This window comes from Colobus angolensis, unplaced genomic scaffold (assembly GCF_000951035.1).
Source record: "Colobus angolensis palliatus isolate OR3802 unplaced genomic scaffold, Cang.pa_1.0 Scaffold263, whole genome shotgun sequence".
Classification (NCBI taxonomy): Eukaryota; Metazoa; Chordata; class Mammalia; order Primates; family Cercopithecidae; genus Colobus; species Colobus angolensis.
Genome location: NW_012115855.1, coordinates 1,391,626 through 1,407,750, shown reverse-complemented (window position 1 = coordinate 1,407,750; position 16,125 = coordinate 1,391,626). Strand labels below are relative to the sequence as shown.

The window sequence follows — 16,125 nt, the reverse complement described above, 5'->3', positions numbered from 1 at the left end:
TGAATATTTATTGAGGACCTAGTATTAACATGTGTATTAAACCTCAGGCAGCCCACTAGATATGAGTGCACCCTGTTTCTAATCCTCAAGGCAACATTGTTAGGAAAGCATTATCACCCCATTTTAGAAGGGGGAATAAGTGTGTACAGGAATCTGATTAAAATGTGTTATAAATTAAGAATAATGTGGAAGAATAAGACTTGAAAGCAAACGGGTCAAATCCCGAACTTTAAATGCTGGGCTTCAGAGTTGGACCTTTCTTCAGTAGACAGTGGGAAACTCTTAACGCATTTTTGCAGTTTTTTTTTAAATTTTTGCAGTGAGACCTTGGCAATGACCTTGAGCAGTAGGATGTAAATAACTGCCACATGCTTAGTGTTCCAATAATGGAACACAAGGCATACATGGGTTAATAAAAAATGGTTCTTAACCGTGATAGGCACCAAAATCTGCTGGGGAGCTTTCTCACAGTATGTGTATTCAGGTCCCACTGCAAAATACAGAGTTAAACTTGTAAAGGCAGAGCCAAAGTTATTTGTATTTTGCAGGGGAAAAACTCCCGAAGAGGTCCTCACACACAGCCCTAGCGAGGAATGATTTCACGAAAGCCTTTGATTATTTGAAAGTTTTCCTTTTATTGAAGTGAATCCTTCACTACGCTAGGAAAATCCCGCTGTCACCTGAGACTCTCTCAAGTGCCTGAAGACTCCATGTGTCCCTGAAGTTTTATGAAGTGGTGTCTCCTCATGAGCCTCTCTATTTATCCCAGGTACCTTTCTCTGGCTTGACACGTTTTGGAAAAACCTCACTTAGAATGACCCTCAGAACTTCCCGACTTTATAGGAGTGGGGACAGTGTCCACAGGCATGAGAGGCGCTCCAACTGGACCCTAAAGTCAAATCAAAGAGAGGAGCCTGGTCCTGTTCCGCGCCACAGGGATTATGCAGACGTCTAGTCTTGGAACCCTACAGACAGAAACTGAGTCCGCTAATAGAAACTTGGTGGAAAGAAAAGAGAAAAACAAGGAAGAAGCAGCAAGGCCTGCAAAAATAAAATAAGTTTTTCGTTTCCTTCCAGCAGCCATGAGATTGATTTTCTCTGTAATTCAGACCCAGGCTCTTTGCCTTGATCATGTCATTGCTCCCCCTGGTGGACTTCTTCATTGCAGGCATGTATTGCGCTGACTGCTTCCCGCAGGCCATCCTGCCTCCTGCTTACAAGTGCTTCTCCGTGTTGCGGGAAGAAGGAAGGGTCACTGGAGCCTCCAGCCATCCTCCCAGCCTCTGAGGTTCAAGGGCCAAGGGTCTTCCTCTGAGCTACTCCTTATTTTGCTTTGATATGTTAAAAACATGTCCTATCTTAAAAATGCTTTGCAAAATTATAAGGTGTCTAGGTGTTCATGAGTGACACAGAATTCACTTATGAACCACGTAGGGTTAGATACCACCTCTGCTGACAAATATTTGTCAAAGAAGTCAGGAGCAAAGTCTGACCGTGTTGGTAGAACTGCAGGTAAAGGTCTTCTGCTGTACCATCCCAGCCAGTCAAGTTGAAAGCAAAAGATTAAGAACTACTTACTGATATGCTGTGATCTGATTTTTTTTCCTTTCAGATATCTTTCATTACATAGTTATCTTTTTTAGTACTTAAAATTAATTTTCTGTTCTTGTTAGGATATACTCAGTTTTCCCACCTAGAACTTTTAAAAAGTATTATCTCTGGCATTCTAAAGCTTTTATTTTTATATTATTTCAAAATGCTTTTCCATCTGTTAGAACTTTCTTTCACATTTTCAGCACATCACAAGAAGAAAATTTATATTCCATAAAGCTTCTTTGTTCTCCAGAGTTTTGTGCTAACCAATCTGTTCCTTCCATTTGGAAAGGTTATCTCTGTGGGAATGGTGAATAGATTGCAGCCAGTAAATAAAAAACAGGGTTTAGGGATTGGAAAGACTTGAATTTCAATCCTGGCTTTACCTCTTTGTGTGGATGAGGCTTTAAGCAACCAATGCAACCTTTCATGCCTCAGTTTCTTAACCTATACAGTAGGAATAATGATACTTATCCATGGCTGGATGCAGTGGCTCATGCCGTAATCCCAGCATTTTGGGAGGCCAAGGCAGGTGGATCACCTGAGGTCAGTTGTTCAAGACCAGCCTGACCAACATGATGAAACCCTGTCTCTACTAAAAATACAAAAATTAGCTGGGCGTGGTGGCGTGTGCCTATAATCCCAGCTACTCGGGAGGCTGGGGCAGGAGAATCACTTGAACCTGAGAGGGGGAGGTTGCGGTGAGCTGAGATAGAGCCACTGCACTCCAGCCTGGGCAGCAGAGTGAGACTTCGTCTCAAAATAATAATAATAGTAATAATACTTATCCGTGGAGTTCTTGTGAGGATTAAATGACAGCATGTATATAAAGAGCACCTTGGGGGCACTCAAAAAATGGGAGTCTGTTTGATGGTGTTATGTCCTGGATGTTATAATGGTAAGACTGTTTGCTCCGTGTGACACCAGGATAGTGAACATATGGGTCTGTCTCAGAAAGGCTAAATTCATAGCCTGAGTGCTAGATAATTCTGTCTTCAGTTAACTATACATTTCTTGACTCCAAAAAGGATTTCTAAAGATGATAGCTTCATTTCATAAATATTTGTGGGGTGTATGTTCTGTGCAGGTACCTTGAGTAGGCTTTCTAGGGGATAAAGCCTACCCCCAACCCTCACAGAAGTTACATTCCAGCTCAGACTCAACTCAACTACAGTGTAACGTAGAAAGTGTATGTCCTGAAGAATTTTCAGATACACTGCTATGGAAGGTCACGTTCAAAACCAAGCCCGTTTCCCCCCTTATCTGCAGCCAAATTTGTTTCACCCCAGCATTGCCCATCTCCACGAATGGATACCATCACGTGTTCGGTTGTCCTAGTCAGGAATCTGGGAAGGAAGCTCTCTTGGCCACTTGCCCTGCCTCCTTTCCACTGGCAGGTGGTCACCTCCTTAACCCTCCCAGAACCTCCCCATCTGTCTTACATTGACTTAGTTCAGTGGTTCTCACACTCTTGGGCCATACCATCCCTTGGAAGGCTTGGCATAACACAGACTGCTGGCACCTCTTCCCCCAGAGTTCCTTCTAATTCAGGAGGCCTGGGGCGGAGCCTGAGTATTTGCATTTCTAACAAGTCCCAGGTGATGCTGATGCTGCAGGTCTGGGGACCACACTGAAAACCACGACCTCAGTTCATGCCGTTGTCATTTGCTGTCGGGATTATTGCCCAGTCTTCCTGGCTGAGCTTCTGTATCTAATCCTCACCCTCCTTCACATTCTCCACCCTGCCCTCAGCTCTGGAAAAGAGAATCTTTTCTGGCTGTTGATCACCCACAGAATAAATGTCAGAATTCCTGCTATGATCTGCAGTACCCTCCGTTACCTGACTCTTACCTGATTCTCTAGTCTCACCTGCTACTTTGCTGATCCCATCTCGGATCACTGAACACCTCCGGCACACCGAACACCTGTAGTTTCTTGGTGCCGTGTCATTTTATGTTTTGCCTTTTGTATCTGCTCTTCATTATTTGCAATGCCATGAATCCCTTTCTTTCCTGGCTAACTCCTCTAGACCCTTCCAGACTACTCAGGAAAAACTCCTTGGGGAAGCATTACCTCCCCATCTGAAAGTAGAGAGAGGTGCCTCACTTATCTACCATCTACCTCATGGTGGTTATCACATGTTTGTACCTGCCTCTTAGTCCACCTCACCCACAAGACTCTGACAGCTTCCTAACAGCAAGAACCAAATCCATCATCTCTATAGCCATAACCCTGAGCAGTACATTGCCTGACACAGAGGGGAGATCAAAGGATGTTGAATGAAAAGGGCTATCCAGGAAGGCTACTTGGAGGAGGTAGATATTTTAACCATAAGTAAGTAGTGGTTAGTATTTAGACACACAAACAGTAGCAGAAGAACATTATAGAAGAGGGAACTTAAATCTGAGCTTAGACTTAGACAGGCTTTGGTGTGAGGAAGGAACAATGAGGGCTCTCATTTGGCTGGCCACAGCATGTGTGGTTCTGAGAGCCAGTTGAGGGAAATAGCACAGGTGGAATTCACATGGCTCAACACGCCATTGAATATGGGAGAGTCCAGGAAAGAGCTGGATCAAAGGTGGGAACATGCCAATCACCGGTAACCTGAATTGGACTGTCCAGAGATGAATGAGGCTGGATAAAGAGTAAAGATGGGTGAGGATTAGGTGTGTTTGTGTCCGTGGTGGAGTTTGAGGGCACTGTTAGGACATATTCCACTGTCTTCTTCATGTGTCTTCCCACCCATCTTACTCTGTTCTTACCTCCAGTGCCTAATAAGTGCTTGATGAATGATGAGTGAATTTATGCCATGGAATCGGAATAAAGGCCAGGAGTGGTCCCACATGAGCCAGGGAGAGGAGAAGTGGTGTCGGTGGTGGTTTTAGGTGGTGCCATTGTCACCCCCGATGCCTCTCCTGCAAATAAGATTTAGGTGAGGGAAGAGGCAGGCTGCTGGCCATGGGGGGAGGACCAGGCGAGAGACCTCAAGCGATAGCAGCAACGAGTTCAGAAGATGACTGCTTGTCGCCAGAAACAAGGAAAGTCTTAAAATTTGTGAAGATCAAACCGGCTGAGAGCTGAAATGTACCCTCTGCCTTCACTGTGCTAATACAATAAACATGAGCATTAGTACCTTGATTCTATGTTTAAAGATACGTCTAGAAAGAGTTATACATTGTCACTGCTAATCCATTTTTTTCCTTCTGAAATAGACAGCTTTATGACTATTATGACACTGTTCTCAAAATCTAACTACTACTATTCTTCCATTAAATTTAACACATTGACATGTGTTTAGAGAATATAATATAATGTGGAATACGTGAAAGAAATGTTTTTCCTTCTGACCTGTTCTTCCAGTTTTCTTGTACAGTACTAGGGGGCTTTCTTGTAGGACTCTTCTGTGTGCAGAGAAATATCTGAATAAAATAATCTAGAGTTAAAAGCATTAATGGTCTTTACATTAAACATACACACAGTCAAGAGTTATTTTTCCAAGCAGGCACCCTCAGAGATAAATTACCTATGGTTATGTCTTCAAACCAGTAATTTTATTAGTAAATCCATGAAAAGTGAAAATTAACAACGTGACCACGCAGGAAGTTTTACTACCAAAAACAAGCACTTGCAGGTGGTGTGTCGAGGATAAACAGTAGATAAAGAGGCAGGATGCAATTTCCTTTTATGCTGAGGCTTGAGGACAGACAGACCATTATTCACTCATACCTGCCACTGACTAACAGAAGCACAGGGTTTATGAACTGCGAGTCATTTACCTTTAAAATTCAATTTCATTCCTTCAGTCGTTGTGAGCTTGAATATCTAATTACAGGGTTTACGCACTGAGATCCCAGTGTAATCATCTATAAAGCGTGTACTAGTTGGAGTTAATTCATTGAACAAATATTTATCGAGCACTTATATATGTGTCAGCCCTGTGTTAGACATGAAGGAACAAGGGGGACTCCGGTTTTCTGTCATGTTTGAGACAAACCTGGAGTTCCAGACTCTTATTTTATTGTTCTTGTTGCTACTGCGGTTAACATGTGAATGACTGGTTTTGTTTCCAGTTTTTCAACTTGAACTGTTTCATAAAACATGAAATGTTGCACTTCTGACATTCGTCCAAAGTAGCAAGCTGCAATGTGCTTTTTAAAAATTCCACAGTGTGTTCATTTTGATGGGGCCAATTTGAAAAACCGGGGAAAGAGAAGTTCAGAAAGTTAGGGAGTTATAAGAATGCTTGGAATTTCTAACAGATTTTGCTAAACATTTTCTGTATCATGACATGTTCCAGAAGGCCATAAAAGTTAGTTTACATGAATATAAACTACTTTTTGCCTTGCTGATAACTGCAAATAAATAATTCAGATGACCACCCACTGAAAAACCAAGATGTTTGGGGGTTTATGTGTTTCCTATAAAATGTTTTCCTTATAAATTTCATAGTCAAAGAGAACAAGAATGAAGTAGTACCTCATTTTATTCCGTTTTTAAATTCTGCAGCACCTGTTTCAATATTGTTGTATATCCCAATAATATCATTACAGAATAAGATAATGACTAACCTCTTTCCTTGATTTGACTTTAAAGGAAGGGATAGAAGGCATTCTTTTATTTACATTTTAGTACAGCAACACACTGATTTCTCTAGTCAAAATTAATTAATCTGTCACATTGCTTTCATAGTAACAGTCAACTAAATGAGACACAGAACTATCAATTTGTATAGCACTGTTTTATTCACTAAGGAGCCTTATGTAAAACTTGATAAATGTTGCACTTATACTGCTGGTCCAGTGGTAATAAGTGGGAATAAAAAGAGCCAGATAGATAACCTTTAACTTAATATGGCTTGGTAAATTAGATCCTACCTATGCTAATTTTGTACTTTTTTTAATAGATGGAACTGATTAAAAATATAAGTACTGCCGAACAACCCTATTTATTCACTCGACATGTTCATTTCCTCAACTTCTCAAGGTAAGACATTTTCCAGTTTAATGGTTCTTTCATTTTCTTCTAATGAACAATTACTTTAGAAATCTACCCTTATTTACAAGGTAGTACAATTGCCCTTGAAAAGACATTTTTAATCCACTTATTTTTGCTATGGAGGGATCGAAATTTGAAATAGTTGAACAGAAACTTTATCTCTTCCTAGACTACTGTCTTAAATCTTATAAAAACTTGGAATTATTTTTTAAAGAGAAGCCATTTGACCTAATAGCTCTTTTTAAAAAAGGAATCAGATTTTGTATTGAAACAAATAAGAAGGCAGGAGATGGGTATTTTAGCATAAATATTTTATTACACATTTTTGTACAGTTTGAACCTGCACAGAACTCTGGGAATAATTCAGTGCTAGACTAATGAGTATTTTCTAGGATCCAAAGTACCAGCCTCTGTCTATCTTTTTAATATAGTTGTGTGCCACATCATGACGTTTTGGTCAATGACAGACCTCATATACCTATTAATCCATAAGATTATAATATGGTATTTTTACCATATCGTTTCTATGTTTAGATGCACAAATGTTTATTATTGTGTCACAGTTGCCAGTGTTCAGTATAGTCACATGCTGTCCAGGTTTGTAGCCCAGAAGCAATAGGCTGTACTCTACAACATAGATGTGCAGTAGGCTGTGCCATCGAGGTTTGTGTATGTACTCTAAGATGCTTGCACAACCACGAATCGCCTAATGATGCATTTCTCAGAATGTACCCCTGACATTAAGCAACACATGACTGTAAACCATTTGATTTTCTAAGCCTCACATGTTTGATGCTGAGGAGGTTTTTAAAATTCTGGTTTTTGTTTCCAGCGGCTGTGGTCTTCTAATAACAATGCAAATCTTCAAATTCAGGTTTTTAGATTCCCTATTTGTTAAATTACTAGCTTCAAATTCTGTGTGTCCTCTTCCCCAGTGGTTCATTAGCATAGGTTGACTGTCACTGTGCCTCACTCCTGAGCTGATGGCCCTTAGTGTTTCACTCTCCCTGTGCTGGCCCAAATCTGCACTCACAGCTGCTATCTAAATGGCTGACAGATCACTGGATCCAGAGGCAGATCTGCTGGGGACCAACCGGGGAACCTCTGGGCTTCCCTGGTCAGCCTTCTGACGGGCACTTCTGTCATCTTAACAGTGCCTTGCAGGTCCACACGAGAGCACCAAAGGACCCAGGGCAGCAGGCAGCATCTGCTGGTTAGTGCTGACCTAGTGGCCCCTGCAGGCCAGGCACCCAGGGAGCTGGCTCTGGAGGAGGTGTTCCCCTGGTCCAGGGTGCCTGACAACCCACCTGGCTGGAAGAAGATTTCAGCCCTCCAAGGACTTCCCTGCTGTGCAGCAGGTCCTGTGCAAATTAAGTGCAAAGAATGAGATTCAGTAAAGCAAGTTATTAAGCAGAGAAAAGGAGTTGCTGTCTTATCTTTAAAAGCAAGTGTTCCCTGAAGTTTCCTGGGCCTTCCTGATAACCAGAGTTCTTGGGATGGTAACAGGACTCCTGCAGATTTTCCGCAGTGACCCAGGGCCAGGTGCTGGGCAGCTAGGAGTGTGTTTTCAACCATATTTATAAAATGGCTTGTTACTGGATTATCCAGGGTATGTGCCCTGACTCTTAATTCCAGAGGGCCACAAGCATATTATTAGACATGATTGGATAACAAGGCTTATTAGCTCTTTCAGGCATTGTGTTTTATGACTTGCAAAGAGAAAAGCACTGCTTCCCTGATCCTTGCTGTTCTACCACATTTCCTTCTAAGTCACCCCTGACATCCTTAAACCTCATTCATGAACACTTCTTGCTTCATAGGTCAAATCTTTACAACCAAACAGATTGCAGTGCAACGAGTTTTAAGTATTTATCTCTGTACAGTGTAAAACCCAAATTAGAAGCCATGGCCAGTATTTTAATTGAGTCAGCAGAGCATAACATGGTGGCCATATTCTGTTATGGCCTCTACCATCAAACACATGTACAGGAGTTTAGTCTTCATTGCTTTAATTCTGAAAGGAAAAAAAAAAAATGATAAATGCCTTTCAGAAGACACCATGTCTACAGAAAACGGTGCTGGCCTGGCCGTCAGGACCTCTGGTGTCAGAACTGGCCTCCTCACTGGTCATGATTCTCGGCAAGCCATTTAACCTCTTAGAGGTCTCTGTTTTTCTGTTTTTCCATCTGTAAAACAAGGATAGTTCTCAGTCATCCCTACTATAGGGATGCTCTGAACTGTGAAGGAAAGGCCTTCTGAAGGAAGGCCGCTGTATTGGTCCATTTTCATGCTGCTGATATCCAAGACTGGGAAGAAAAATAGGTTTAATTGGACTTACAGTTCCACATGGCTGGGGAGGCCTCAGAATCATGGCAGGAATCGAAAGGCACTTCTTACATGGTGGCAGCAAGAGAAAATGAGGAAGATGCAAAAGCAGAAATCCCTGATAAAACCATCATATCTTGTGAGACTTATTCACTACCATGAGAACAGCATGGGGGAAACCACCCCACGATTCAAATTATCTCCCATCAGGTCCCTCCCACAACACGTGGGAATTACAGATGTACAATTCAAGATGAGATTTGGGTGGGGACACAGAGCCAAAACATATCACATGCTATATACATTCAGAGTGGCGCTTAAAAAGGCAATTCTATAGATGTCTCAGGCTGAGCCCACTGCCCAACTCCTGACTCAGTTTCTATAGAGACACCTTGAGGGCTGGGCTGGGCTCTGCTTCTCCTCCCTCAGTTCCATTTTACTCAATTAAACACATATCTATGGATTACCTTCTCTCTTCTATACACTATATGAGAACTGGGGCTTCTGCAGTCAACATTAAATGTTTTTCTTGCCTTTGGGAGACTCTAAGTTCTTCCATTAAAGGGTGATGGATGTAAGGAGAGGGTGGTCACAGGGCTTCCCCTAGGGGAGGAAACTCCTGTGGGACCAGGACTCTGGGAGGGTGTTTCTGCAGGGAGGTGAGGGATGGGTCAGCTTTAGACAAGTGAAGGGGGAGGGCATTCCCAGCACAGCCACCAGCAGAAGAGTGGGGCCGAGAGGAACTGAAAGGGATGCAGTGCAGACCAGGATGGACACGACTGGGCTGGAACAGCAGTTAAGAGTTTTAAGCAGAAATAACAAGAGACTACCTGACCAGCTTTGCTGCTTTCAATAAAAAGCCAAAACTGACTCCTCAGGAGCAACCTCCTCCTTTCTTTACACCCACATACCAGGGCCTGGGCCCTTAGCTACCAGACTTCCATAAAAAGGAAGAGAATGATCAGTTGAACTTCAATATATGACAAGACTACGATTGTTCCACTCATGGAACATGGAACATTAAAACTCAGCTTTTCCTTCTTTAAGGGAATAGCTTTCTTTAAGGAAAATTTCTTTGTCAATATGCAATTGACAAGAGGAAAACAACTAAGTTGGAACTTGTTAAGAGGACTTTGACATTACTTTTTCTTTTTTTTTTTTTTTTTTTTAGATGGAGTCTTACTCTGTCACCCAGGCTGGAGTGCAGTGGTGCAAGCTCAGCTCACTGTAACCTCAGTTTAAGCGATTCTCCTGCCTCAGCCTCCCAAGTAGCTGGAATTACAGGCATGCACCACCACACCTGGCTAATTTTTGTATTTTTAGTGGAGACAGGGTTTCATCATATTGGCCAGGCTGGCCTCAAACTCATGGCCTCAAGTGATTTGCCCACCTCAGCCTCCCAAGTGCTGGGATTACAGGTGTGAGCCACCGTGCGCAGCCAAGGACATTAACATACTTTAAAAAATAAGTTTTAGATGTATTTTGAATAATAAGTTATAAAGATGATGAAGCTGATCTTAAGAAACCTACCCTTATAACTGCTGACAGACGTATTGCCTGTTTCAGGATAATGAGGTTCCCATGAGAAGAACTGATACTGCAACCTAATATTCTTTGTTGATATTTCCAATCCTCTGCACATCGTTAACATGCCGCACGATACTTGCTGGCAAGCGGACTGTAAGAATGAAAGTCAGGCCTCCCTCCCCACTTTTTTTTGCACACAGATGGTCAGAACTTTTGAAGAGTATGGCATTATACCAGAGCTAATTGCCCTTTCTTTTTTTATTCCATTAACGATGGCATTTTTACCTTGAAATTTAGACACTCTTGAGTCATGTAAAATACTATCCTGTGAGCGTTTGGTGTTTCTGTAGCTGACCTACTTCGTTTTTTCACCATCTAGGCTTCTTGTCCTGTTTCTTCTTTTTCCGTTTTTAGAGTTAGAAGGAACCATATCTAGCTTTATTAATCCAAAGATGGGAAGTAATTGGCTCAGACCGATCAGGTGTTTTGCCTCAGGGAAGGATTCATGCCTGGGACGTGTGCACAGCGAGCTCAGCAGAGATCTCAGGCTTCAGTGAGGATTCCTGAGTTGCACACTGGACTGCTTTTTCACACAGTTGTGGAACTCCCTGGAAATTCCAGCCAGACAAATATTTTTCACCTGGACTGTCTGGAGAATTGAGGCAAAACTACGTTGGCCTAAAATATGCTTCTCTTTGTTAGGATGTTTAAGTAGGATTTTTAATATTTGCATACTATGGTTTCACATATCTTTTTCCAGTTTTCAGAGTAACTTTAGGAAACAATTTCTGAAAAAGATACCAACTTTCCAACATCAACGGCATCCCTCCAAATCTATCTTAGATCCACATACTAGAAAGTCTTGTGAGAGACTACAATTCACATTTGTCTGTCCCCTGCCCTCAATTTTATTTGTTTTCTAAGTTTTTATTTTTGGGGGAACATAAATATTTTTGCAATCTACAGTGCCCCTCACCCTTCCAAATGTGCTTTTGCAGGGAAACCCTTAAGAAGTTTTACCTCAGAGCCCAATGCTATCAAAATAGTCCAAATGCATTATAAGAGACACCAAGATGCTAAATAATTTCAAACCACCACTTCCCTTATCCTTCTTCCACGTCATTCTTCCTTTCTTTCCCATGATCCCCCCACCTTTGCTTCCATTTCTCATGTATCTCAGATGGTGTCTCCAGTGCCAATAGTAACTTGCAAAAACAAACAAAAATGTGAAAATTAGTCAATCACCAGAAAAGCAGTGGGGTGTAATGTGTATGGGGCTGCGTTTTGGATACCTTTTCTCTTCTCTACAAGTGAAGTCTCAATTACTGATGTGAACAGTGTTTCTTGTATCAACTTTTGTGAACAAACTCTGCCCTCTGATGGCATTATTTAACAAAACAAATCAGACTTCGCCAATTCCACAAGTCAATTTAGTTTTCACATCTTATTTGTAAATGTTGACTTTTTTATTCTTCTTAGCCAAGTGATCCATCTCAATTCTGTGCCCTTCAAATCTCTTATCATTTGACAGACACTGCAAACTCTGAAGAAAACGCCAAAGTAAAAATCGGTATTAGCAGTTAACACTGTCTCTGCCTCCTTAAACACGGTGCAGAAGTTCCATTTACAAGTGCGAGTTTTCTCTGGGTTTTCCCTATGTGAACCCTGGCTGGGCTCGTCTTCCTAAATCGGCAGTTTCTTCCTCACGTTTCTGCTTTTCCCTGTATGGGGAGTGGATCTCTGCTTCTGCATGGGCCACCAGCTGTGTTTGTTAGCCCATCAACGACGAGTATAATCTGGACTTTCCCTCAGCCCACCTCATTTCCTGATTGTTTCCTACTGTTTATTTCATGCCTTGTCAATTCATCTTCCTCTCTGAGCAGGAGCCCTGACCCAACCACCCACCTCCTTCCCCATTTGTCTCATCTTCTCACAGCAAATGTTTCCATCTCTCCTGCCTTAGGACAGACCGGAGAGCAAAGCACAACTGTCTCTTCTGCTTGTGTTTTGTGATGGGCAGTGGTGGGCGGGGGGGAAGTCTAGTCCTGGGCAGAGGAGATGGAAGTGCCCACTACAGGGGGTGTGAGGACAGAGGCCAGACCTCCCCACCATGCTGGCCCCCACTGGACGTTCAGGGACTCTTGTTACTGCAACGGGCTCTAGCAAAGGGCCCTTTAACAGCCAGGTTGGCTGGGCACAGTGGCTCATACCTGTAATCCCAGCACTTTGAGAGGCCAAGGCAGGCGGATCACTTGAGGTCAGGAGTTCAAGACCAGCCTGGCCAACATGGCGAAACCCCATCTCTACTAAAAATACAAAAATTAGCCGGGCATGGTGATGGGTGCCTGTAATCCCAGCTACTTGGGAGACTGTGGCTGGAGAATCACTTGAACCCGGGAGGCAGATGATGCAGTAAGCTGAGATCACGCCATTGCACTCCAGGCTGGGCAGCAAGAGCAAAACTCTGTCTCTAAAATAAACAGCCAGCTCTACCCCTCTCCACCTCAGCCACTCCTCACTCTGCCCCTGAAGGGTCCTGTTCTTTTCCATGATGGCCTTTCTCTCACTTCGAAGTGTCTTCCTCCCTCACTAACAAGGATCAAAGCCCTGGGCCTCTGGCTTATGGTACTTTTCACCCTTTAATGTAGATAGCAGCACAAAGGTAACCTCTACTTCCAGGTCAGAGGCTAAAAAGGAGGTAGGCTTTTGGCAGAATGGTGGTTACCAGGGGTGGGAAAAGCAGGAAAAGAGATTTTTATGTTCAATGGGCAGAGTTTCCATTTGTGAACATGAGAACGTTCTGGAGATGGGTGGTGGTGATGACTTCACAACAATGTAAATGTTTTAATACTACTGAATTATATACTTTAAAATGATGAAAAGGGCAAATATATATGTTACATATATATATTATTTTTTACTAGAATTTCTTGAAAGAACCAGATATACTTTGAAAAACTGATTGCAATCACAGTAATCTCTCCTGTAATTGGAGTACAAAACAGTCTTAATTCTCAAGGATAATTCTGGTCTTAAGTATTGATTTAATATGTGCAATAATTATTACCTCAGGAAGAATGCCTTCCAAATTTTGATGAAAATATACCTAAAATTTTTACTAGTGCTTTGTGTAGCTATTGAAGAGGTGATTAATATTATCGATGGGTTGATCAATTGATTGAGGTAGCAGTGTGAGACAGATGCTGATAAAAATGCTCAGAATGAGGTGTTTGAAAATGCCTCTCAGAATGAGAACCATGTAGTTACGGTTCCTAGAGAATTATGCCCTGCTACAGATCGTCATCTTCTCATCAAAAAAATAAGTAAAATTTAAAAACTATTACACATTTGCAGAGTCCGAAGGAAGCCCAGAGCAGTGATTACAGAGTCGGTGAATAGGATCTGTGAACAAATGTTGAAGAAATTGGTAATGCCTGCTATTTTAGGACGGCTTAAAAGAGCTTCATAGATGCAGGAGTAATTGTGGTGACTGAAGGACAAAAGAGTGTGTTGTTGAACAAAAAACAAAATATGGTCTGACTCTTCTACTCTCTAGTGTATGCACTACTTAGAACTTGTGATCAGCCGTAATCACCACAAATTTTTAGAGCTCCAGAAAGATCAAATTAGAGCTGTAGATTATAAAATGAAGGGCAATAAGTCTTAAGATAAAAGCCAAAGGAATTTTTGAAGGAAACAATAAAAAGTTAAAGGAATTAAAATTGAAGTTGAAAAGGCTAAGCATTGTAAAAGCATAGGAGATGCAAATCCTTTGTGTCAAATGGTTCAAACAAAAGGAAATGTGCATAAAAGGAAAATTTTAAATATTGGCTGGGTGTAAGAAAGACTTTTCAACTGACAAAGTGGACTTCACAGGGAGGTTGTGGAATCTTCTCTTAAGGCTTTTAAAAATCAGGCAGGGTTTTTCACTGTATGGGATGGTAGGGTACAAACCGTTCTCACCCCCAGAATGAAATCATGAGTGAGCAAAAGTTTCAGGTGACCCAGGGACTTTATAAATGGTAGCCAGGAATTCTGACCGGAGTTTTAAAATACTGAGAGGAGAAACTGATGCTGAAAGAAGATGGAATGAGGGTAGGGAAATTTGCTTCCCTGCTCAGGCACTAGGACATGTGCTATGCTGTGGTCCCTGGTGGTAGCATGGTGGTGTTCTGGCCTCTTCTGTATAACTGACGTGTCACCCCAGATTTTCCCAATTTGGCGGAAGCTGTGTCTACAGAGGGCTGGCAGCCTACAACCATTATTGCCTTCTGCAAAGGGGGAGATATATACCAGACACCTCTTTCTCATAGTTAGAAACTTCTAGAGAGAGCCTACCATATTATCTATACTTGACAATACATTCTGAGGCCATCTAAAACTTCCATTTTGGAAAATTATTCTGGAAATCTCGCATTGGGTTGCAGCATGCAAACAAGAGCAAGTCATCCATGCTCATCAAGACTTGCCAGTCCTTACTTCTCTCACCATTGATCAAAGATGGCAGTGGTGAGGCTGAGAGCCATCTCCTGATGGGACACTGTGCATGGATTCATATGATTGGGCAGTTCTGCTAACTAGCACTAGCAATCATTCTTCACATGAACATAGAAGAACAGTTGAGGTTTTTAAAAGCGTGAAGCAATTTTGAGGGTCTAATTATGTGCATATTTGGTATGCAAACCTTGTCTTCCTAGTCCCTAGCTTTATTACTTTAGTTACTGTTTATCATAGATATGAAACTCAATTTAATTTTATAAGGGGGATAAATCTGGGGTGTGTAGTTAGCCGGTGGTTGGCACAGCTAGCTCCTGGGACTCCAGTTAGTTGTTCATCCAGTTACATGAATGTGTATTTCTGAGAACTAACAAGATTCACACTGCAAGGCCAATCTCATCCGTGAGCAGTGTGTGTTCCAATGTGGTAGTATTTAAGGGCTCCAGGGTATCATTCATGTGTCCTGGTGCCTGAAATTCCACTATATCAGAATTGTTCCTTTGGATTCTTCTCTCTGAAGATTCTTTTTTAAAATGCAGATAAACCAGAAGCAACATTATATGAATTCATACACAGGAAAGGATGGGTGGCTTGTTATGCCTTTCCTCTGACAACAGAGTCCCATGATATGAGAAGAAACATTAACAACTGAGAGGCACACCCTCAGATGTTCATTTCTTCATTTGGTCATCATTTGTTGAGCACCTACTGTGTGCCACACACTGAGCTAGTGGGTGTCATTCCTGGCTGCAGGAGGCCCACAGTGTGATGGGAGAGGCACACATTTCCACACAGTGCAGGAGAGAGGGCCCGGGGCACAGAGGAGGGAGGCATGGACCCTGGGTTGGGCATTAATTGCTGAAGGATGTGATGTGACTCCAAGCTGGGTTTTGAAAGGTGAATGGAGTCTGCTAGCTCCTGGAGAGAGGCAGGAGCGGGTCCTGTCAGTTTGTTTTCTCTTAGTTATTTCTGACCCCTGAGAGAATGTCCAGGCACGTTCCTCAGAAAGTCACAAGGTCATAGGGCTAGAGAACCCTGCAGGCTCCTCAGGAGGTCATCAGAGCATGACCTCTACCCAGAGACTGGGGCAGTCTCCCCGGACTCCTCAAGGCTACTGCTTTCAAGCCGTTCAAAGAGAAAAAGAAGGAATTGTTAAGACAAATCCAGCCAATCTCATCACTTTGCCTC

General features: G+C 42.3%; 1 protein-coding gene across 1 annotated transcript in view; it reads left to right on the top strand.

Annotated features, from left to right (window-relative positions):
• UST (uronyl-2-sulfotransferase) overlaps positions 1-16,125 on the top strand; it is a 321,122-nt gene that overhangs the window by 188,419 nt on the left and 116,578 nt on the right. Inside the window, exon 4 of the mRNA XM_011947385.1 lies at positions 6,497-6,576. Within this exon, the coding sequence (XP_011802775.1) occupies positions 6,497-6,576 (80 nt within the window). The remainder of the gene's footprint in view (positions 1-6,496; positions 6,577-16,125) is intronic.